The 25,490-nt window shown below is 43.9% G+C and overlaps 1 protein-coding gene across 1 annotated transcript; it reads right to left on the bottom strand.

Moving 5' to 3' along the window:
• Positions 1-5,881: 5,881 nt before the first annotated feature.
• Positions 5,882-21,439, bottom strand: RAD50 (RAD50 double strand break repair protein). Its single transcript, XM_027908304.1, has 23 exons — positions 21,325-21,439; positions 20,357-20,542; positions 19,998-20,202; positions 19,535-19,663; positions 19,119-19,284; positions 18,417-18,610; positions 17,670-17,876; positions 17,212-17,394; positions 16,860-17,017; positions 16,150-16,325; positions 15,810-16,047; positions 15,112-15,298; positions 14,262-14,388; positions 13,837-14,030; positions 13,485-13,595; positions 12,831-12,923; positions 12,635-12,748; positions 11,786-11,913; positions 10,796-11,020; positions 8,674-8,759; positions 8,109-8,251; positions 6,643-6,776; positions 5,882-6,366 (listed from the first exon to the last, which is right to left on the bottom strand). Exons 2-23 carry the CDS (start codon positions 20,488-20,490, stop codon positions 6,180-6,182), a joined length of 3,519 nt encoding a protein of 1,172 aa, XP_027764105.1. The 5' UTR covers positions 20,491-20,542; positions 21,325-21,439; the 3' UTR covers positions 5,882-6,179.
• Between the last annotated feature and the right edge of the window lie 4,051 nt (positions 21,440-25,490).

The raw sequence follows: 25,490 nt of genomic DNA, 5'->3' as shown, positions 1-25,490 counted from the left end.
TGGGGCAGAGGTGTGGGGTGGAGGCCCAGCACCTGAGCAGCTCTTGGGGGACCAACAAAGCTGTCCCAGCTGCAGGGGCTGTGCCCCGGGGGGAGGAGGGCACTGGCTGTGTCTGGGTTTATCACAACTGCATTTGCTGCCCATCTTTCCATCTCACCTGTCTGTTGGTGAAGGGGACCTGTGCCACTCGGGTGTCATTGCAGGGGATCTGGAGAGGTGACACAAGAGAATCATCATTACAAGACCATCATCATGAGACCATCCCTGAGGAGTCACCGGCTGTGCCCTCCACCAGGAAGGGCACCGTGTATCCATCCCTCTCCAGACCCTTGGTGGTGCCACCACTGAGATCCATTTTCCAGCAAATTGTTTCCAAACAGGCTCCTGGGCACAGGACCTGCATTTGCACAGCACTTGCAAGCAGCTGTTTGGGAAGGAGCAGGATGTTTGGTCCCTGGGTGCTCAATGGGAGCAGAGCAGGGACTTCCTGGCAGCTCACAGTGCCCCAGGCCCCCATGCCCTCGTCCCCAGCTGCCTCAGTCACCCTGCCACTTCAGTTTTCTTGTTCCTCAACGTTTTTTCCTGCAGTGTGCCAAATGTCAGGTGGAAAACTTCACCTGGCCTGCCCCCAGCAGCTGCTCGTGCCACCAAGTCAAGTGCTGATCACACAAAGTCTCAGCTGGGAGGGGCCAGGGGGCCCAGGCTGGAGGGATGGAGCGGGCTGAGGGAATGGGAAGGGCTCCCGCAGGCCCAGGCAGGAGGCAGTGCCAGTGCCTGGCCTTGGACACGCAGAGCATGGAGGGAACATCACCATCATCACCATCACCAGGGAGCTGCCATGGTCAGGGAGCAAAGCCAGGCCAGCAGGGCCAGCACATTTACCTGCACTCCTGAGCTGAGGTGTCGGACTTGGTGGGTGATCTCCAGCAGCATCTGCTTGCGCAGGGGAGTCGCAGAGGTGGAGGAGATGAGCTGCAGCAGGGACAGGAGAGCGACAACGGCCTTCAGTGAGGGGAGCATCCTGTCACCCTGCCTGGGCTGCCTGGCCACGGCCTCTGCCTGCTGCTCGGGACAGGCCCATTTTTATAGCGTGCAGAAGGACCTGTGTCTCCATTGACTGCCAAATATAGGTGTCTTCCTGTGCTGCTGGCAGTGGAAAGTGACACCCCGAAGAAGGACATTACGTAATGATGGGACACTTTTCTATCCGTTGAATAACGTTATCTGTTGTTCAGCTACATGCAGATTTTAATCACCCTGCTGATGGATGAGGAGATACTGGGATGAGAAGTCAAGAATTTCTCTTTGATGTCTGAGCATCTATTTACTATCGAGCGTGTTTGTGCCGTGCTGCTTGTGGGAAACCATGAACGTGTGCGGGATGGAACCGGGCACATTGTGAGTAAAGTCAAGGCAGAGAAATACCCAGGGGTGCTTTCCTGGTCTCCACCATGACCCAGACAAAGCTGGCTCTGGGATGTGCATGGCTGGATGCCTGCCAGGCTCCTGCCCTGGCTGTTAGTGTCTCAAGGGAGTTGATGTGACAGCAGGTACCTGGATCTCTCCTCCTGCAAGGCCCCTTCTTCCTAGGGCTGGCACGTGGCTGCTCTTGGAGAGGAAGAGCTGAACTGTTTGTCAGAACAATTCACGTCCTTTGGCCACCAGGGCAGCAGCCCCAGCAAGCTCACACAGCCAAAGATTGGAAAGAGAAGAAAACCTCAAAACTTTTATCAAGATGTTAAACATCTGCAAAGACAAAAAAAAAAACAAAACCTCTTGCATGTAAAGGAAGAAGCAGCTTGGGGGGGGGTTTCTGGCATGTGGGTGTTTGGTTTTAACCAGGACTTCCTTGGCTCTGTAGCACAAATTCCATGGTGTGAGGAAAGCTCCTGCAGCGCCCAGCTCGGGGTCCCCCACCCCCCCTGCCATCCCAGGGGGCATCAGAAAACCAACAGTAGCTCAGGGATTCAAACCACCAAGTTCTTGGGCAGAAGAACAGACACAAACCTGTAATTGTCCAGTTGTCCTTCTGCCATCTGTCCCTGCACGTGCAGGTGAAGCAGCACCTGGTGGCTCTGCTGCTCCCCATGGTCCTGCCAACCCCCTGCAGGGGAGCCTGACTTCACCTGGTACCTGCTTAGGGGCTTAGAAATAGGGTAAATTGTTGAATTTAAACTTAAATGTTTCTACATTTTATAAATTAACATTTTTTTTTCCAAATTTTCAGTAAAGTCAACGTGTCACAGAGCCTGAGGAAGCCTGAACTTCACATTTCAAACAAACCTTTCCTATTTCTCTGCACTCTTTCTGTGTGGGATGACCACTGACCTGTTACAGTGACAGGACTGCAGCACTCACCATTCATGGCTTGTATTAACCTGGAAAAATTGGTTTTCCCGGAAAAAACAAGATGGTGATGGTTCCCAGTTACTGAATTCAAAAGGCTGGGTCAGAGCCAGGCAGGAGGCTGGAGGATTGCCATGGCATCAGGAGGGGGTGGAGGGGCTGGTGGTATCTGGGGCAGCTCAGCACAGTGTGTGTGTCTGCCTGTCCCACAGCCAGCGTGCCCTGAGCCCAACTGCTGCAGCAGTTTTTGGGTTTTTCCCCCCAGCCCATCTGCTGCAGCAGTTTTTGGTTTTTTTTTCCCCAGCAGCCAAGCCAAGGTTGGATGCCACAACCATCACACCCAGATGGAGAGCAGAGGGTTGGCTGGAGCCACGACCACCACCAGCATGGGATGGCCTTGGTGGACACGGATGGAACTGATGGACATCAGTGGAAAGAAACAGGTAGGACCAATTGCTGGCAGATTGAAGGGGCTGCAGCTCTCCGTGGCAGCCTCCCCTTCTCTTCCCTGGCTCTGTAGGAAATAGGGGAGTGTCAGTCTGTAGCTTTAGCTGGGCTGAATCTGTGCCTGCCCAGTTGAACAGGCAGTCTCTCATCTGGGGGCTGGACCATTCCATGGCAGGTCCCATCTGGCCGCTTTGGCCACCCCTGGCTCAGGGTGGGACAGGACCTGGCACTGCTGGCAGGAAGAGCATCTGCTTCTCCTTCTGCCTTTCCTTCCTCGCAGTCTCCTCGTGCTCAGCTGTCCCTCCCTGGCAGTTTGAGCAAAGGGAGGCAACTGAGTCACCTCCCCACCTGCTTTGGCAGCCAAATTCAACCCTGGGCAGGGGGGTCTGTGGAGGGACAGGACGGGATCGCAGCATTAAAAACAATGCTGGAATCAAGAGGCTCAGGGGATGCTTTAATTGAAGTGTGAAGAACACCTCAATTTGAGGTGAAGAACAACTTCAGTTGTTCTTGAGGGCCTGATTTTAGATGACCCTTCTAATCATTTTCTCACTTCCAGCACTATTCCAGCTGCCCCTTTTACCAAATGCCCACGGAGAAGCCACCACACGTTTTCCAGGCCACGTGTGCTGTTCCTTACCTTCAGAAGGGGGCAGAGACATTAAATAAGACATTTTACAAGGTGAAAAAAAAGCCCAAATGTGGGTCAGGGTGTAATGTGTAGCATCAGCACACGCAGTATCTCTTACATCAGTGGCTGGGTTTACAAACAGTGGATGCTCCCTGTGCTGGAGCCATCCCACCTCCTCCAGCTGCTGCAGCTGCAGGCAAAGGCACAGGCCAGCAATTCCCTTCTCCTGCACAAATCAAATCACACGGGTAGGACGGAGCCGGGTGAAGGAGGATTTGCAGATTGCATCCCGTTTCCCAAAGGTGGGATGGTGCAGCAGGTGCAGTGAGCGCTGGCTCCTGGCAGCTCGCCCAGGGGGGCAGCAAACCCTGTCATACTGAAATAGATGAGATGATACTTGTGTGACATTTAAATGCAAAGTCTCAGGGAGACAGCAAATGATTAAGCTTTTGGAAGCATCATCTATTTTTATTGGTTTGGTTTGTGGTGTTTATTTGTAGATAATCATATCTGTTTGGGCTTCCTAATGTAATTTTTAGGGCATGCAAAAGCTTTTGGCCTAAAATATGCCATGTAGGAGGAAACTGCGGGAAGAAGTGAGTTATGTGTTGTTCTCTAAGTCAGTTTTTTTACTTCAGGGAGATCAGAGAGCAGTTTTGGTTTAAAACCACTTAAAAAAAAAATTTAAGAAATTAAAAATTCTCCTTTGATTAAAAAGTCTTCTGGGAAGTTCTTAAACTCCGTGTCCTCTGGGGCAGGTGTTGCAGCAGCCTCAAGCAGAGCTGCACTGCAGAGGTGACACTGAAGGAAGCATCAGAAAATCAAAGTGTTGGATTTCTATTGCCAATTCTAAATTCCACGAAGAAACAAGGTGTTCAGACAGGGATGTCTTGGAGGCCTCTGGGTTTTTTTTCCCAATGAAAGTTGTTGGCAGATGATAAACTGAAAATAAGCCTTGGCACTGAAGCGATGGATGCTGGGGCACAGACAGGGGAGGAAGGGCTCTTGCACGAGCAGTGGATGCCAGAGCCCTCCATCTCCTGCAGATCCCAGCTCCAAAAGCATTTCCAGGGCTGAGGCTGCAGCCAGATCCAAAGCCCTTGAAAGGGATTTGCACCCAACCAGCCCTTCCAGGGCAAGATTAGGGCCATGGGAAACGTTTGGTGCTCCCAGAGGTGCTGGGTGCCTTCCTGCTTTGCAGACACCATCCCAGGCACCTGCCTGATTCTGGACTCCTGACCCAATGGCAATTCCACTCACTAGTGTTGTTTTTGCAGGGGTTATTGTGGGCTCAATCACAGTGTCTCTGGGTGTTCCTGTGGAGTCATGTGCATGGATTGCTGTGCAGAGCATCCCGTGCTGGCACCTCTGCTGGAAACCCAACCCCACTCCAGCCACCATGGTAAGTGGACAGTCCTTTTCTTCACCACTTTAAATCACCAGCCCAGTGAGTCACCACAGTAAATCTGTGCCTTGCTTGCCTTGAGATGTCTCTGCTTGGTTCTGCACTTTGTGTGGCACCTTGTAGGGGCAGCAACCCCTGTGCTGGGATACCCTGCTCCTCCTGCTGCCCTCACCCGCCCTGTGCCAGGGCAGGGTCCCCTGGGGTGGCCCCTCAGCACAGCCAGGCCCTCTCTGTCCCCACGAGCAGATCATGAGAAGTGGTTCAAGTTTCTCCTACACTTGATTCACAAAAGCACTTTTTTTGTTGTTTTCCAGTCCATGTGAAAACCCTGGGGCTGGTGGAGTCTCTTTGCTGTTAGCTACCTCCACTGTTCAAATCATTAAGGGGATTGTTTTTTATCATTTTACTGGAGTTGATATAGGAGAGGTTGGTTTCCCACCAAGAGGTCGGTTTTCCAAGATTTGGCGAAATGTTCAATGTGTGTGTGAGGATAAACTCTGCAGCTGGGGAGCAGAGAAAGGCTGGTTTAGGCAAAAATGTGCCCCAAGTACTTCCTAGAGAAACTGCCAGTCACGGTTTTAGCTCGAGGGAAAGAGCAGCACAGAATACACAGAGGTTGGGGAGCTGCTTCTCGAGACAATGCAGAACTGGGGTGTACATGTCATGCTAAAATAAACAGGTTGCACAGGAAAACTTGAAATTTCAAAGTTGGGGGTTTTTTGTGTGTGACTTGATTGTATCTTTAAGAAAATTTCCCTTCAGGAAGTAGTACTAGTCAGTGAAGCTTCTTGTTTAAAACTGCAACATGATGCCTGTTAGTAGCATTTTCCTTTGCCTGCTCTCCCCACTTCCCAGCTGTGTGGTCATTGCTTTTTTTTGGGGAATTGGTGAAAACGTAATTGCTAGGAAGTCCCATTCATTCGCTTATCTTTGAGTGGTTTCCCAGGGCTGGGGCCACGCTGGCCTGGTGGCTTTCAGAAGGCTGAGTTGGACATAATCCTTAGTTGAAGGGCATTGCAGAGAAATCTGCAGCGGATCTCCCCAACAGGACATACACAAAGAACTCACAACTTTATTTTCCCTTTTAAAGCATAGAATACACCTGAATTAAACTGCCTGGTATTCACTCGAATTCTTTCAAATCATGGCAATTCCTAAGCCCAGGCACAGAAATATGTGGAAAGCTATAAAGTTTAAAAGTCTTACAGTTTTAGACTCGGCTAAAACAGTGACAAATCTTCGACAGAATGCGACACAAAGGACCTGCATTTCCAGGCACCTTCACCTGAGCTGTGCCAAGGCAGGCAGTGTGGGATGTGTCAGGTCTGTGATGTGCAGTCACTGGATGTTCTAATGAACATACGAGCCCAGGGAGCTGACACTGCACTTCATGATCTCAGAGCACTGGTCAGAGTTCTTCCTGATCCTGAAGAAGGTTTCCACGTATTTAGAACGGCCCAGAAGTTCCACAAAATCCTCATCGTGAGTTATCACCAGGAGCTGGAAGTTCCGCTGTTGGGAGCGGCTTTTTATTATCCTGCAAAGAGATATTGCCCAGTGAGTATTTATCTACATCATGTGCTCCTCTCAGAGAACTTGCAAACACAGGGCACAAAAAATCAGCTGCCCAGAACGAATGACAGGAACCATCGACAAACCTAATGCTGATGGGCCACTCTTTTTACCCACATTAAAAAATCCCCTCTATAATTATTTAAGAAATACCTTTTCCAGACAGAAGGAATTTAAGGCTGCTGCTCTGCACGTGTATTTGCAGATGCCATCTAAAGTGTCAGAAGCAGAGCTCACTTACTCCACGAGGGCATGTGCCAGAGACTCGATGTTCTCTCGGTCCAGGTTGGTCGTAGGCTCGTCCAGTGCCAGGATGCCGCAGTTGAGACAGAACGTTTCTGCCAGGGCAAGGCGAATGATGAGAGAAGCGAGCACCTGAGGGAAAGAAATAAAAACCAACACAAAAATCTCACTCCTCAGAGTGTTTAAAGAGGTTCTACATGTAAGGAACTATTTTTCATTCCATTACGATCTGTGATGCAGCTTACAGAACAACGTGCTGATAGTTCACAAAATGACAATAGCTGATTAATTGCTGAAAAACTAAATTACAGCTTCCAAGTCTGAACTGACAGATGGACTCCACAAAGAAGTCAAGTACTCAAAATTCAGGAGCTATTGGAAGTTAAGGGTTCTGATATGAGGAAAGGAGGCTATGACACTGCCACCTGCATTGCCTCCACTCTCTGTGCAAGCCCATCCTACTGCACAGGGAGGGTGGAAATTTGTCTGCATCACTGAGTTTGAGTTACTAAACTCCTGATACTTACTAAAACTGAAGATAGGGTTTGCCCCCTTACATTTTAGTTTTGCATCAACATGCCTAATCATACCTATAAGATCTTCTGAACTAGTGCGAATTATAGACCACTCGATGGAAACTGTGCTGCCAAAAATATTTTCCAACTATCACGACTGCTGGCACCACAGTTCATGATCAAAGAATTCTCAGAATATCGGCTCACAAACGTGTTCAGGTTTCACTCTCATTTACATGAGACTGCAAAGCAACATCCTAAACTGCTCGGGGAGACAGCAGAGTGTGACAGGCAGGTGACAACGACCCTGCAGCCCCAGCGTGTGTGGGTGTGGCTGTGACGAGCTGACCACAGCACTGCATGGCTGCTGACATCAGGGTGGTACTAAAGCAGCGAGACACGGGAATGGGCAGAGCAGAGCTGCGAGCTGACAGCGCAGAAGGAAAGGCAATACCTGGAAGGATGGCTTGGCGTGATCTTGGTGACATGAACTGAAAGGTTACAGTCAGCAACAGGGGAGAAACAAAATGTGGAGGGAAAGAGGTCCTGTCAACTCAAGAGGTGGATGCAAAAAGAAGACCAAAGGCTCAGGAAGACAAAAAACCTGGGAAAAACGGATTGACCTAAAGCTGTGGTAACCTCAGGCTGGGAGGAGCTGAACTCGAGAAGAGAGGGAAGTCAAAGCCTTCACCCCTGCAGGGAACCAGTCTGGTGCCCAACTGAAACCATGTAAGGTTCAGATGTTCAGAATCATGAACTGCAGATATATATATCAACAGATTGACATAACCCAGACAGGGGAGGGAGCTGGGGCTGCCTGAGCTTCGGTCACTTCTGAACAGGGGATCGTCTGCATGCCCTGGGTGTGCTCTCAGAACCCCTGGGTGTGCTCTCAGAACCCCTGGGTGAGCTCTCAGAACCCCTGGCACTGAACACAGTCAGCCCTCACCTTCTGCCCAGCACTGCATCTGCCTCGCATGTCCAGGGCCGTATCCCCCTTCACCATCACCACCCTGTAATTGTAGTTTCGTCTCTTATCAGCGGCCGAGACGTTCTCGTCGGCATCAGAACGAATTTCTATATATTCAATATCTGAAAATGAGAAGGAGACAGTTTTTACAGTATCAAAAATCTTCCAAAATAACACAGGATTAACGGGAGATGAGGTGTAATATCCAGTCACAACAAAAATTCGCTTCAGAACTCCCACTAATAGATACATCTTTGAAATTAATTTTTCCAAAATGGAAAGAATGAACTCCTGCATTTCCTCTGCCTCAAGGAAACCTTACCTTTGGAAAACATAGAAAAGGGAAAGTTAATTCTATTTATCCTGCAACTTACTATATAATGTGTAATAAAAAAATTACAGTGGTGAAGAATACATGTGGCCTTTACCATATAACCAGCTCTTTTCAGATCCCAGATTTTTCGTCTTGTGAACACTGTTCCATATGCAGTGCTCAACACCAAATGGATACACATGGGATAAACTAATAAAAAATATCACAAACCTTGTCCTCTGTAAATGCTTCGCCAAAGGTCACGAATTATCTTGTTGATTTCTTCCATCTTCATGCTATGGAATGTCATTATTGCTCTAAAGAACAGCAACAAAACCCACAGAATGTTAGAGATGAAACGATGGACTGCTTTGGATAAACACTTTTACTAAAAACTGAGTAAATACTAGTTCATTTTGAATGCAGAAGGATCTGAAGACTAACACACACTGTTGTGTAAATAATTCTACTGTCAGAAACAGCTCAGTCTCAAGAAGTAGGAAAGTAATGCAGACAAAGTTATTTCCACTCGTTGCATGGAGAGAGACTTGACATGACTTTTGACAAGAACTGTAATTTCTGTGTGAGGTGTATTTTCAGATGGACACCAAGGAGATGAATCTGAAGGTAAGCCTTCCAGAACAATACAGTGCCAACAGCAATAGGAAAGGACAACCTGAAGTCTCCCCAGAGCAGAGAATTTTTATCAAGAATGTCACTTTATAATTACCCAAACAGGCATTATGACTAGAATTGCCTTTCTCTTCAGCAGCAAGAGTAACACAGAATGTCAATAATTATTTTGAATTTAATTTCCCTGGTGAATATATCACCATGATTTTAGATGATTAACAGATGAAATCCTACAAAGCATTCAGGAAAGGACAGGACACTGCATTTCTGACTTGGTTTTTTTAAAAAAACTACTCTGTAATAAAAAAAAATGCTCCCTCACTTTATGGCAAGTGAACATAGCACAAAAAACATGGCAGAAATAAAATAATCCTTCTGAAATGCACTTTTACATATACTTTTCCCACTTCTGCTCTTCCACCTGTTCTGGGGAATACTGAGGTATCAAGTCTAACTGGAATTTGTTAAGTTAAAAATGAAGTGTTTTCAACAATTTACTAAATGAACCCCAAGAATGCATTCCTCATCAATATTTATCACCACCTCTAAATATTGAGTCAATAAAGATCAGCTGATAGCACAGAACACCCACAGTGCTGGCTTTCCCAGCCCCATCCTCAGCTCTGGCCACTGGAGGCATTTCAGCTCACCGATTTTTCAGATGATTACCCATAAGTGATGCTTATCTATTTTTCTTGAAATTACAAGACTGTTTTCCTGTTTAGCCTTAAATAGAAACAATAGATGATTTGACAGCATACAAAAAGAGTCTAATTCTAAAAAGGAAATTCTTGGAGTGCATTTCCATTACAGCTGAAAGGGAAGAATTATACACATTGTGCTATTTCACCATTCTAACTGAGCAAACAGGGGGTTTTAGGGAGCCACATGTTTTACTTTGTACATGGTTACAAATTTGGAGATGCCCTTTCTGGCCAATCAGTCCAAGACTAGCAAATAAGCTTCCAGAGGAAACAGAAACAATCACAAAGTTTGCTACACTTTCCATCAAATGCCAGACGTGTTTCTTATGATCTTGCCCTCTTTGATATAAGCACAAAACCACCCACACTGGAAAAGGGGAAAAAACACCTCTATATGGTAATAGTCTTTAGTAAAACACAACAGTTTACCTCAGCAGATGATCATGGGAAACAAAAAATCTACCTGGCTTATCTTATTGATGTGAAGGTATGACCAGAAGATGCTAAAAGACACTGCTATAGAAGTGAAAGTAGAAAGGCCCAGGTTAATAATCAAGGATTTAAACATGGATTTCACCTTTCCTTCTCTCTCTCCAACTGCTGCACTGCAAATATGAGCCCCAACATGTACAACCATACAAACAAGTCCTACAAAGAACTGGGAATGGAATTGTAACGATCATCAGACTTATCTATGTGTTAAAATCCAATTATTATCATCAATGTATTTACTATTTGTGCATTATAGACATTAACTTACAGATATCCTACATCATACCAATCCTGTGCAGTTTCTAGTGCAGTTGCATTAATTTACTTAAAAAGTTGTACCTTGTTATCCTTATGTTTAAATGCCAAAATTTATAAAGACGAGTTGTTATGCATCTCAAAGAATTGTATCCATTTACTATTTCCAGGCTATCCTGGAAGCCGGAAATTGAAAGCTGCTTTTGCATCAAGGTTACTGATAAAGATGGAAACATTTCAGAATGACCCTCACACATGACAATACTTACTTATCAAGAGCCTTGTAATAAAGGTCCAGGTCTTTGTTCACCAGCTCTGTTGTCCTCATAACAATCATCATGTCCCTGTATTTGTCCTCTGCATCTTTGAACTGCGGCTCTCGAAGCTCCTTCCGAAACCGAACGATCTCCTCCTCAAAGCCCCTCTGGCGCCCAAGGGCAACGTGATGGTTCCTTTTCAGAGATTCTATTTCCTCCTCTAAATGCTTTTGTTCACTGTGAAACCACAATTGATACACAAGTCTTTTGTGTTTAGTGTTTGTTACACAATTTTTTAATCAGGGTTCTCATTCACGCTGGACAGTAGCTCATTATGTTGTATCCTCCAAGTCTTTACCAGTTACAATTACAGTACTAATGCCACTGAAACAAAGACATCCTTGAAATAAAAACATTTAAAGGTTGTTAAGAACATATTCAAATCACTGTTCTGAGTGGGAGAAACACGTTGTCACGTTCCAATGCTAAAGTGCTAATAATAGAATTATAAAAAATAATTAATTTCATAGGTGGAATTTAGCTAGGATACTGAGCAAAATAGGAAAAATTATGAGGTAAGCTCCAGTAAGCTAAATAAATATTTCACATGCAAGAACCGGCAGAGGGATAATCACTTTTCAAAAGTGTTTATTATTAAACTACTGAAACAAACATAGAATTTGCTGCTGGGACCAAGTGAGCAGACTGAAAATGAAAAGTAAATATTCTTCTCCGGAAGTATAAATCATTTAAATGTGGATTTAGCAGTGAACATCATGACAAAGAGTTAGCTTGGAACAGGTAGGAGCACATATTTCTGTTTCTAGCCAGAAGCACTATTTCATTTCACTGAGTCATTTCTGCTGTTGCCACGGGGATGTGAAGCAAACACAGGTGTGAAGGAAGTGGGGAGAAGAGAGGACCAGGACACACTAAAACACAGCGAGCACAACATTCAGATATTGCCTGAATTCTTCTGCACAGCACGCACAAGGTACTTACTTTTTCATTTGCGGGACTTTCATTTCTCCCATCTCCTTCATAAGTTGTTTTATCTTGTCTTCTACTTTTTTTAGCTCCTCGTTCCGGTTCCTCAGAGTAAGATTATCCTCCAGCCACCTCTCCTGCACCTGCCCCCCAGAAAGCAAGGAGGTGCACAATGCTTCAGTCTATCGGTTCTCAACTACAATGTATGAGTTCTGCACAGCTCTAAAGCATAAAATAATTGACAACAACGAAAATCGTCACACTCAGCACTGATCTTGTGCTAGAAATGGAGCACAATGGAAATCAGCAGTATTATTTCATCTTTCAATACTCAGAGTATTTCCTTTACAGGTGAACACAAGTGATTCTGTGTGTGAATATTAATCAGTGTTCCAAAGGGGGTAAGTGGTTTAGGATGAGATTTAACCAAGCCCCCTATCACACTTCTACAAGTTAGACAGTAAGTGGAGGGGTAGAATGGGTAAGACATATTTCCTATGAAGAACGTAAGCAGTATTTGAAATATATACACAGGAATTTAAAGTACATGATAAAATCTGCAGCAATTGGCAACTTTTGATATTTCACTTAAAAAGGCACGTTCTCTCCACACAAAGATACTCCTGAAAAGGCTGGCTGCTATCCCGACAGACTTAACCCTTTTGGAAATACCATAAGATGATAATTAAATGTTTTTTGAATTTGCATACACAAATCTCAAGATTTTTTTCAGCCTTTTGACTAACAGCTGATTAAATAAATTAGAAGGAAACAAATTTTGCACCACTACAGACCTAGGCAGATTTAAATCAAAACCAGGAATTATTTCAACCACGAAAAGTCTACTTTAAGCAATACATCTACCTTTTGAGTGTCAATATCTTGTCGAGTCATTTCCATCTCTTTACTTATCTTTTCCTTCTGTTTCTCACAGGCAGCCAAATGAGAATTTACTTCAGCAAGTTCAGACTCCTTTTGCTAAAAAGAAATAAAATGGTGTATGATTTAAGCACAGAAGTACTCTCCATGCAAACTTTTTATTGTCTGGTTTTTAGATTACCTTTTTATAGTCTTCTTTTCCTTGTTGAATATAATTTTCAATTTCTTTCATGTACTTGTTTATATCTTTAACTTTCTCATTTATGCCATTTATCTGCAGGGAAAAGATCTCAAATGAAATGTGGTCTTAAGTCCAAGAACAGATATGCCTGCATCAAAGATGAGGCACTGGGTAACACTTGCCAAAGTACAATCGCTTATCATAACTCTCTTTTATTTGCTAATAAAGCCTTCAGCTTTTGAAATCCAGATACTCCTTACAACCATGAAAATGTCTCTCCAAACAAATGGTGAATGGCTCATTTGTGCTTGCACAAGAGTCCCTTCACCTGGGAAAAGCAAGTGTGTCTCTTGGCAAGGACAGGTGATGGCCATCCTTGCTGTTCCTCTCAGGTCTATCAGGAAGGGCTTTGCAATCCATTGGCCAATAAATATTTCCAAATGTCCCAAGAAACCATTTGTCAAGACTGCCACGGGTTAATTACAATTGAGTTCATGTCCTGCCTGACTTATGTTCCTTTTCTTCCCTAAAAGCTCCACCAATCTAATGCATCTGCTGAAGTTACTGCCCAACAAACTCATTACCACAGTTTGCATACATGCCTGAAAACCAGTATCTAATCCTATGTCCCGGCTATGCCAAGAGCAAACAAACCTTCTCTTGTGTTTCTTTATTACTTGCAGTCCTTTTATTCACTAGATCCTCCTTCTCCTGCTGCAGTTTTTCTAAAGTTGCATCCAAAGGAAATACCTGTTCTTTTGCTTCCTGAAAAGCAGTTGGAAAAAGTCCTTTTTAATTTTCACATTCTGTTTCTTTTTTGGGTGCATTAAAAAACCCCAAAACATATTAATAAAGTTCTGGGTATTGCCCAAGATACACAACAGCAGCACAGGACAGACACTTCTCAAAATGCAGGATTAGAGACAGTGTTAAATTTACCAAGATTATTATTTTTTATTTCAAGGACAACACAGCCAAGGGTTAAATAATGATGAGTATTTCTTGCCTTGATGTCTCTGCCCAAGGACTGAACCTCGGTGGTGAGCTCCACGGTCTGCTCCTGCAGCTGCTGCCGGCGCTGCATGCTGCTCACCATCTGCAGCCTCTCTGCTCTGAGCTCATTCACTGTGCTCTTCAGCTGCTGAATCTCACTTTGCTGGTCCTGCTTCAGCTTCTGCTTTAAATCAATTTTACCAGCGACTGCAGATGAAGACAGAGTGAAACGGTCAATCTGTTCTTAAAACCATTATTGCCTTCCTTATGAAAATTTAACTCTAAATCAAGCTAGCATGGCTCCAAAAACTCGTGACGACAAACTAGGAGAATACGGTTACTTCAGAATGTAAAATAAGTAAACCAAAATTTTAATGGCAGGAAGTTTGGAACATTATTTCCAGTATCAAAATTAAATACCAGTTTGGTAAGGCCTACCTGTATCCCAAGAGTGTTTTTTCTCTTGTTTTTCTTGGCTTACTTGTTGAACAGTCCTACTCAAATTGACCCCCAGCAGTTTAGCCTCCTGCTGAGCAATTTTTCGTTCAACGTCCCTAATATCAATCTGAAAGTAGAAGGAAAAATATTATTACTGTTGTAATAGTGTTCAACAATGTATTTTTTTCATCTCTGGCACATAAGAATAAGCTCAGAGCTTGAGGCACTTTCAAATTCCCCTCCTCTTCTGGAGCACTGTGACATCATTAGCAGGTGGGTTGTGTCAGCCACAGGCTGCGAGAAACTGGAATTCCTAACTGTGGAGGAAATCACTCTGTGTGGATGGATGGGCTTTTGGCACCCCAGCCCCCCTCAGGACACTTACAGGAACAGCTTGTCCCTGTGACAATGGCGTGAAGAGTGTTCAAAATGTCTGCTATGCCAGAACAACAGGTAGTGTAGGATTTCCCTTTCCCAAATATTCAGAGGGCACAGAGACATGTGAATGGAAGCAGGTGGGAGATGCTGACAATACACTGAACCCAAACAACTAGAAGGACTGAGAAATGCTTTAGTGTACTTTTGGTCTGCTCAAGTTCTGTATTATACATTTTTTTCCAGTTACTAGCACAGAACTGAATCAGAACTCAAGGTACTCTGTGGTCCTTAAAAGAAAAAATCATGATGTAAGATGTGAATTTTATTAGTACCAAGATCATCTGTGTTATACTGTCTTTTTAAGTATTTTAAAATAAAGACCTTAAAGTTATGTCATATTAGTGTATAACTACAAATTTAAATTCTATCAAGCGACTATAATTTATATATTAAAAAAATAACCAAAGCATACCTGGTACCTTTCCATCAGTGTTATATCCTGTAAACATGCTTTGGCACTGCCCTCCTCAGACAAAGCTGTCTGCAGGAATGATTCCTGTTCTTCTATCTCATTCTTCAGGACTGTTAAATCTCTGATTGCATTCTGGATCTTGTTCTTCAGGTCTGGAATTTCCTTTTCAAGTTCAGCTACAGTTTGCCTTAAATAAAATATAAATCCCTAAAATTTCTTTTGTCAAAAACAGCAGCATAAATTGAAGACATTCAAGATCACAAAATCTGTGATATGATTTAATAGTGGAAGATTAAATTTAACCCAAACAGTAAGCCCTTAACCTTGCCCACAATTAACTAAGCTTACGTTTCATACCCAGCTAAGGTAATACATCTCTCATTTTAGACAGGTGAGATGAAACAAAACAAGCAAAATCTCTTTTGGTTTTTACCTTAATTACAGCAAGTGCTCATGAGAAGGTATAATCCACTGTACAAGAGTGCCCTCTTGTGAAGGAAAGTTCTACCCTCACATATTCTCAGATGCTCTCAAAATATTTATCTCAACAAGATAAATTAACTTGATAAATTAACAATGAGATGAACTAAGCAGTCCTAAAATGAAGCCTCTTTGACAATCTGCATAGTTTTAGTAATCAGAAAACAAGCACTTGCAAGGAAACAGCTTGCAACAATATGGTTTGCTAAGAACTTTACCTCACTGGTTGAAGGCTCATCATTTCATCACGTTTTTTCTCCTTCCTCTTAAGCTCAGTCTCTGTTGACTTCAGTTTGTCTGGGGCGAGGCGCAGCTTGGACTGCAGGTCACTGATGACATCCTGCAGCTCAGCCTCTGTCTGAAAAACTCGCTGGCACACTGGACAGCAAGACTGGGTCTCCTCTGTCAGCTGGGTAATGAACTGTGAATAGACTGCAGTGGCTCCAGCAAGCACAGCTGGGACAAAAACAAACAGAAGACTTATGCTGAATAAACAGTTCATAATCAGAGCTAAATCAGTGCTTTAGGGAGAGAAAGCAGAGCTGGGCATGAATTTACCTCGCTGTTTGGAACTTTTTTCAATTTCATCTTGAAGTTTGTTCAGATCGCTGTCAAAATCTTGACTTCCACAAACATCAAAAATTTTTGCTTCATGCTGGGACAACTGTGCTTCTTTTTTTTTTAGTTCATTAGTGGTATAAGTTTTGTCATTTTCTATCAATGCCAGCCGCTTGCTGAAACATCAGTGAAGAAACTCTTTTATTACCCAAAACCAAAGATTTAAACTGTTGAAGCAAAACCAAAACCACAGGAAGTTAATCTGCAATTGGTATTCCAGAGCTGTTTGCCACTTCTTCTTTACTGATTTTTCAGCCAATCTACAGCATCGACTATGCTACAGATCAGAGTGTTTCATTTGAAATCCCTTTAGCTTTCTATGTGCTTATGATGAGAAACTCATTCCTAACAAATAAAACCTGAAAAAACTTTACAGAACAGGATCATCCATTGCTGCTTATGAGATATTATTGCACCCGTCAAGCACAGATTGTTATCACTCCTTGACACACAACAAACATTGTGATTTTAATAACTAGCACAAACTGTATCAGCTCTACATTACAAGAGCACTGTAAGATGCTTTCTCTGATTTTGCAGGTACCTAAATAAACAGTCATGAATTTAGGTTAAAAGTATGTTGAGCATATTAAACTTTCCAACGTTTAAAACCATAAATACATATGGAGACATAATCAATTAATACCTACTTAAGGTTAGCAAGGGTATCCCTTGTCTGATTAATCCTTTTATTTTTACCATGAAGCCAGTCTTCAAGTTGCTTTTTATTTGGGAAGTATCCCAACAGGGATGTTAGCTCCTCAGAATGTCTTGATTTTACTTTTCTAATCTGCTCTTCTTTCTCTGCCTGGGGAAAGGAAGCATTTTAAATTCAAGTTTTCCTATCTTCAAGTTTATAACAGTCCATGCATTAATTAAGGTAATGGCTTCTATGAGGGCTTTACATCTGATTGTTGATAAACACCTGAAAAATACACAAATCTTGGAGGGACTGTATCAATTTTATGTCCCTCTCTTATGAGATATTGATTTAAAAATTACTTTGTCTTTCTTCAGCATCTCCATTTGGGTAATTGCTGTGGTGTGTAGATTCAACTGCTCCATCTCTTGATCCAGCCTCCTGAGAGCTCTGTCCAGGCTCATTTTCTCATTTTGCAGACTCTCTACTTCCCGTTCCAGTGTTTCTACATTGCTGTTCCTCTCAGCCTTCTCCAGGTCATGTTCCTGTTCAAAAAAACAAATGGTCAGAAAACACAAATAATGACACAAATCAGTGTATTTCTAACTAAAGGAAACCCAAGAAAGCTCTTCAGCTCATCAGCTGCTGCAGGAATGACGCAAGATTTGTAAAGAACACATGTAAAAGGCAAAACTGCAGCTGACAGACTAAAGATCAAGGGGGTTTTATGTTTTTTTGGGGTTTATCAATTTTTTTAATGATAAAGCCCAAAGTTCTTACTTCAAACTTCTATAATTTTCTCAGTTACACATTAACTTACCGTCTTGCCAATCTCCTCATCCAGCTCACTAATTCTGCCTGAAAACCCCTCCAACTGCTGCAATTCACATTTCACTTTCTTCAGCTCATCTTGTTTCCTATTTTGAATGTCTGACTTCAGGTCAATGGTTCTTTCTAGCCCAGTTTTCTTGTCTCTTATTTCATCTATCTGCTTTTGTTTCATTGCTTCTTTTCGTGCAAAGTCTCTCTGAAAGAAGTCAGTGACAATATATTCATTAATTTTTTTCACAGGAAATATTTAAAAATACTTTTCCACATTGGTTTGCAAATACTCATCACTGTAACACAAGACATTGAAATACCGAGAAAATTATAACTTGTCCAAAGTTTTCTGCTGCAGTGTTTTGACAGGAAAATGCAGATGCATCATAGCAGTAGTGTTCTGTGAGAGGAACTCCATTTTTAACATGACTTCAACAAAAAGTTGCTTATTTTTAAACCAGTTGCCCACTGTAATTCTTCCTCAGGCTTTTGAGCTTGTCAGTGATCCACCTGCATGAGGGCTGCTAGAAAAACCCATCTGACAAGCTGCCTGTCCAACAGCCTTGTTGACCGCTCCCAGTTCCAAAACTAATTCCCATGGAAAGATCCAGGCAACCCACAAGTAAAAATTCTAGAAGAAAAATGGCTTCAGTTCCCCCCTCAACACTCCCTCCCAGCACCTTCAAGACACGTAAGGATCAGTAACACACGGAGAACGGCACTACTGAAACAACAAAGTTCTCACCATCAACTGATTTGCAGCTTCTGTGTCTCTCTCCTGTCTCTCCTTCACCAACCTGTGAAAGCTGGTAATGTGCCTTTCACTGAAAGGGGCTCGCTCAAACCCATCCAATTCCAGCTGTGCTGCCAGGGACTGAATCAAGGAATCCCTGGTCATGATGTGCTCCTGGTGCCGATCTGCCTGCAGCTGCAGACGACCTTCACAGGGAGAGAGTGATGTCAGTGCTCAAAACCTGAAGGTATATTTAGGATTCAAAGGCAGTTGCAACTACTGAAGCCTTTGAAATGGAAGTATTGTTAGAGAAAACAAAAAGCTACAGAGTAAAAACAAGCTGTAGCTAGAGATTGTTATTTCAGGTAACTAAATTTTTATTAATTTAATAAAGCAATAAATTAAAAGCAAGCCTCTTAAAACACTAAAAATATTATTCTGATAAAAAAACAACCCCCAAACTTATTTTATGTAAGCATGTATTCTGTGCCTCAACTACTGCAGCTTTGCTGAAGTTCCCATAATCCATCAAGAAGAGAATACCCAATATATGAAAGAACACCACCCAAAAGCCTCTGACTCATCCCCATTCCCCACGTGAGACACAGAGAACGCTGGGCTTCCAGCTTTCATGGTTTTCTCAGTTCTAAGACAAGATGTACTACATGTTGTAACTAAAAACAAATACAAGATTAGAGATGAAGTCGAAAATACCTCGTTCAACAAGCAGCTCTGATTTCTCACTGTTGAACCTCTGGCATTCTTTAGTGGCTCTGTCCAAGTCACGTTTATAGTCCAACAATCTCTTCTCCTTCTCCTTCACTATTCTCTGGTGGTTCTGGTATCTGTCCCTCAGTTGTTCATCTGTTCCTTGGAAAACCTGTACACCAAATACAAAAAGCTATCTTTGTTCTCTATTAATTAAATTTATTTATTAAGTCAATTATTGATGTTTTTAAAATGTACAGTTTTTACCTTAACAGAATTCAAGAAATAAAGACAAACACTTCCCATGCAGAATTTCTATACTAACACATGTAAGGGGAAAAACTGCTATAAGCAAAACTGGAAAACCTATTTTTCTTAGGCTGATAAAACAAATTAATCCCAGATTTTGTCACACAGGAAACCTTTTCCATCTTCTGTTGCAAATCTTGATTATCTTTCTCCATTTGCTGCCTCCTGCTCTCCAGGGCCTTCACATCATTGTCCAGCCTCATTACTTTTGTGAGATTCTGCTCAACTGCTGTCAGAGAACTCTGTAAAACAAAGAAGTAAAATATCTCACCAGCTTATGAATCTCATAATCAATTAAGTGTAAAACCTTCAGCATTATAAAATACTTGTAAAAAGTAGGAGGGGCTAAGTTTTAGTTTAGTTTAGTTTCAGATACCAGCTAAATTTGAAAGATTTTTAATCAAGCAACAAAAGAATTCTATGTTTTCAAATCTCCAGTGACTGTTTACAGGTTAGAACAGCATCTGCCAGGTGAGCTGACGTGTGCTTGATTCTGCTTCAGGGCAAAGGATTAGACATAAAAGTGTAAGATTTTTGACAGTTTTGTATTCAAGTATTAACACAATCATCAGTTACCTTTAGAGGTTCAAGCTGGCTCTCAATTGTTTTTACATTCTCCTTAGAAGCAGCCAGTTGAGCCTCTCTTTTGCTAAGAAGATCCTGGATTTCCTGGGCTTTCTCTTTGTTTTGTTTCAGATATTTCAGTTCTGTCTGACACTCTTTTACTTTCAAGCCCTGTTTCAGTCGTACCTGACGCAGAGCCTCGAGTGCTTTAATGTACCTTTAAAAAAAAAAAAGACAAAATTTCAGATCTTTTGGCAATGCAGCAACACTGCTGTGTGAAACAGTGCCTTAGACATTTTCATCAACAACTACATTATTAGGGAAGACATTTTCTTACTTAGTTTTTATTTAATTACAGTAAAGAGAAAAACCTTGTTGCGGAGAAGATCTCATCAAATTTTTGCTTGAGGGCCTTTCCTTCACTTAAGGGCCAGTTGGATTCTTCTTGGTGGCAGAAAATGACGTTGTTTAGCACCGATTTGGAAACACCGAGGGCGCTGATCATCTCCCGGTCTATTTCTGCACACTTGGAACTCAGGCTGCAGATCTTCTCCCCGCTCTCGCTGGAGCACAGATACAGAAAATCCCCAAAGATGTTACCAGCAAGTTCTTTGAGAAGTAAATTGCATTCTTAACAGTATAATCTCGTTGTAACATAATGATTAAAAAATTTAACAACTAACAATTTTCAAGTCCATAAGTACCATGCGCTTTTAACAGTGTCAGTATTTGTAGTCTGACTGTTACACATTTCAAAACTCGGTGGAACCACCAGAGGGAGCAGAAACGCTCTGGAGTAAAGGGAACACATTTAAACAGATGGGAGTTAAACACAGGCCAAAAATGATCTGAAACCGAAAATGTTCTAAAGGAAGCAAAGCCTACATACTCCACACAATGTTAATTTTAAACTGTATCATACAATCAGAGAACCATGGAATGGCCTGGGTTGGAAGGGACCTTAAAGCTCATCTTGTTCCAAACCTCTGTGGTGGTCAGGGATGCCACTAGACCAGGCTGCTCCATCTAACCTGGCCTTAGACACTTCCAAAGGGCAGCCACAGCTTCTCTGGGCAACCTGTGCCAGGGCCTCACCACCATCACTACTAAGACAATTTTCAAATAAATTCAAGCTGACAGGTTTCTTAACGTAGAGGCTAAGAAATGCAGGGGTTTTCCATCACCTAACAGATACAGTGGTGAAACTACCCACCTTTAATCTAAAGGCTCTGGTAGCTTTTAGGAATATACTATGGAGTTTTCTCTAATCTTATGCATAAAGATATACCAAAATCAAACAGATCTTCATGTCAAAGTAAGAAAAAAACCACTTGACAACTTACTTTGTTCTGGTAATGACAGATTCCAGCGTTCTGAATTCCGGAGCCTTGCCCTTCTGGGTGCAGATCATGGAGCGCTGGACAGCTACGAGCTCTCCATTCACATCCCGGAACCGCAGCCGGATCTGAGCTCTCACATCTGTCTCATTGGCAACCTCGGGAGAAACAAAGAGAAACCCAGTTACAGAAAGTTCTCCCCAAGGCCCGAATGAATATGTGCCTCCCCAGCTGTGGGGACTGTTCTGTTCTCCCCCAGCTCTCTGCTTTTCCTGAATCAATACAGTCAGCCCAGGTCTGCCTACAGCCTGAGCATCCCTGTTTCACTCACAACCCCCAGTGCAGGGAAGTATTTTATTTAGGAGTAAATACACATTTACATCTAGTCATTATGACTCTTACCTTTGGATCATGAACAAATGTTTTCCCTTTGGTTCCAGGAGGAAAATCTCCAGTGCATATATATTTAAGACATTCAATTATAGTCTAAGAAAACAGAAATGAATATCAACTTATAATGGCAATTTAGAGAAACCAAGATGGACTACAGATAAAAGCACAGTAACAGCCCAAATATTTACAAATGAGTAAAATATGTGAGGAGAGAGAAATAAGAAATAACATTTTATTTTTTGAGTATCATGAAAACACAATACTTTGAAAAATCCATTTTAATGAGGATATCAATTTTCTAGGAAAAATCTGTAAAATCCAGGCAAGAAAGCAGATCTCTAATAATACTAAACAACAGTGCAGCAAACAGCACAACTTTTGCAATATTATTAATACCTTTCTGTAAAGATCATTATTCTAATGTTGAGGCCTTTTACAGCTCAAGCCCAAACATATAGCAAGCCTTACCGTTTTTCCTGCACCATTTGGTCCCACCAAAATAGTTAATGGCTCAGAGAAACTGATAATTTGTTTGTCTTTATCCTCTACCCCAAAACTCCTCACTCCAAGGATACTCATTTTCTCAATCCTGGACATTTTTGCTGAACTTCTTCTCTTCCAAAGTCAGAGGTGCAAATGTTGTAAATCCTGTAAAACAGAGCTTTGTGAAAAATCCAGTGGGCAGAAATCACAGTAGATCACCGAAAGTTGACTAAATACCTATACAAGCACAACATATGATGAATATACTTAAAAACACAGCTGAGGCTTCTCAGTTACTGTTCGAGGTAGAAAACATATGTGGGCAAACCCCTTATTTGTTTTAAACTCAGAAATTAATCAACTCTAAGTTAAGTGGAATATGAATCAATGCAGTTAAGAGAGTATATATCATTAAATCAAATACAATGGCCCAAAATAACCCTTTATTCCACACCACAAACCCCATGCATGTGCTTTTAGAATACCCAAAACACAAGAGAGGCCCCAATATTTTTCTCTCTGATAACCCACTGCTGTACTGCAACACCCAACACCGTTCACCACTGCCTGTTCCTCACAGGTACATCCAGCATCACCTTGTCCTGATTCCTGCTGGGAAGGGGAAGACACCGGAGCCTCCCAGGCCATGGGGTGGGAGCTGCCCCTGTCTGGGGGAGGCAACTCCAACCCCAAGGCCTAGCAGTGACCCACGGGATAAACGTCAGTGCCATGTGTGCGTGGCTGTGTATTCCAGGGGTGTATGGCTGTGTATTCCAGGGATGTACAGCTGTGCATTCCACCCCTGTCCCAGGGGTGTGTATGGTCCTGTATTCCAGGGATGTACTGCTGTGTATTCCAGGGATGTACTGCTGTGTATTCCGCGAGTGTATGGCTGTGTACTCCTATCCCAGGGATATACAGCTGTGCATTCCACCCCTGTTCCAGGGGTGTATGGCTGTGTATTCCTATTCCAAGGATGTACAGGATGTACAGCTGTGCATTCCACCCCTGTTCCAGGGGTGTGTATGGTCCTGTATTCCAGGGATGTACAGCTGTGTATTCCAGGAATGTATGGCTGTGTATTCCTATCCCAGGGATTTACAGCTATGCATTCCACGCCTGTCCCAGGGGTGTGTATGGTCCTGTATTCCAGGGATGTACTGCTGTGTATTCCAGGGATGTACAGCTGTGTATTCCACCCCTGTTCCAGGGGCCCACGGCCCACGCTGCCCTCAGGGCTCCCCCCGTCCCCCTCCCTGCGCCTCGGCCCTCCCGGGGGCGCCCGGCGGGGCTCGGCCCCCAGAACGGGCATTCCCTGCCCGGGCCAGAGGCGGCAGCGGGGCTTTCCCGCGCTGCTGCCGGGGGCGGGCGCTTTCCAGGGGGAGGCCATGAGGCAGCCCTGCCCGCCCGAACCCTCTCCCCGTTCCCGGTGCCCCCCCCCAAACCCTGCCGGTACCTCCTCCGGGCCCTGCTGGTACCTCCTCCCGCCGCCGCCACCGCCACAGCCGCTCCCGGCCCGGCAGCCCCCGCGCCCGCCCCGCCCCGCCCCGCCATGGCGGCCCCGCCCCCTCCGCCTGAGGGGCCGCGGGAACCGGCACCCGCTACGTGAGGGGGGGGGGGGGGGAAACTCGTTAAACGGCTTAATAACCGAGAACAAAGCCAAACACGCTAGTAAGGGTAAACAACAACGATAATAGTGGTAATAAAAAAAGGGAAAGGAGGAGCCCAAAGAACCGATGCTCGCCACCCGCCGCCAAACCCCCTTCCCCAAACCCAGCTCCCCCCCCCTTCCCCCAGCCTTCCAGGTAACTCCGCCGGTTTATGGGCATGGAACTCCCTCTTTGCTCCATAACTATTAAATCTTCCAGTTGTTAGAAAAAAAGCCCAAGCTGGAGGAGGACTGCCCCTTCCTCCCCCTTCTCTTCTGGCCCTACAGCTGGTCCTGTTGGGACCCCTGCTCCCTTTGGGGAGCAGGGGTCCCAACAGGACCAGCTGTAGGGCCAGACTAAAGATGCCATGAACACCCTTCCCTCACCCCCCCAGGCCAATGGGATCAGTCTCAGGTTGGTCCTGGGAATCTAACTTGTTTAGACTTCCAGCCTACTCCAAAAACCGATTAATAACTACGCCACGCTTGCTGTATTTCCTTGCTGCGAGCGGGGGGGAAACGACACGGCTTGGCCTTGTGTCGCGTCGAGTTCTCGGTCTTTTGGAAAACGGGCCCCTCAGTTGAACTGAGTAAACAGAGGTGATGTGTGAAAGTAAGCCTGGGCCTTCATCAGAAGCGGGCGGCCAGCAGGTGGTTTCGCAGCCAGCAGTCCAGGCTTTCACTCTATGGTTGGGCCCCGGTGATAATTCGGCTTTTTTTTTACGAGCGCGGAAAGGGTTCGCGAAGCATAAGCTACAGCCGCTTCGGATTTTGAAGCAGGTTAGGATCCACACTGGCACAACAGGCTGTAAAAAATATTGCCGGAGGTAAACCCCACGCCCGTCTTCCAGAAGCAAATACAACTCCTCTGGAGAGATGCTACCGGATTACACTCCAGTTTTGTGTTGCCTCCTGCCCCGTAGCTGCCTCAGTATGACTCAGCTGTTCAGCAGAATAACGCCATCAGTCTCTGCTGTCACCCTTTCTCCAGTGCAACGCTTTTCCGCATTGCTTTTAGATGATGCTTAGACCGTGTCCTGACTCCGCAGCCGGTCTGACCTCCGGAATATTCTCCACAAGCTGTTGATGAGCAGACAGCTGTTGGCGGTGTTTCTGTTAAGTTTCCTGTTTCACTGTTTTCCCATCAAGATGAAATCTACTCTCTAAATAGTGTGTGTGTTTATGCTACCGTGGGATGGTTTAGTGGGAATGATTTCTTCACTTGTGATCGGTCTCCTCTGACCAGCACAGTTATCAGCCTTTCAGAGTCTAAATCTGTGAATGCAAAAGTGTGAACATGAAGGGCTGAGGAGCAGAAGGGACTTCCTCAGTCGCTGTTTTCTGCGATGAATATTATCATGTCATCCCTTCTAGAAATCTGTCAGTCTGGTTGGAACATTCAGTAAAGGAATAAATAGTGGTTACAAGCTTTTCTATTTCCCTTCTAAACTACTGTAAGAGCAGTCAAAGTTTAACCTGTAGTTATACTTTTCTTGAGGAATTTTAGGACAAGAATTAAAAAAAAAAAATTTAAAAACTTAGTTAAGCAGTGTTTTCAACAAAACTTAAACAGATCTGCTCATAAAGTGATGTATTAAGAAATTAATCATTTGATGTGCACAATATTCTCTGTTTCTGTGACTC

This window comes from Empidonax traillii, unplaced genomic scaffold (assembly GCF_003031625.1).
Source record: "Empidonax traillii isolate 1590-97213 ecotype Southwest subspecies unplaced genomic scaffold, ASM303162v1 scaffold1674:size75124, whole genome shotgun sequence".
NCBI lineage: Eukaryota > Metazoa > Chordata > Aves > Passeriformes > Tyrannidae > Empidonax > Empidonax traillii.
This window is presented reverse-complemented; position numbering and strand designations above follow the sequence as displayed.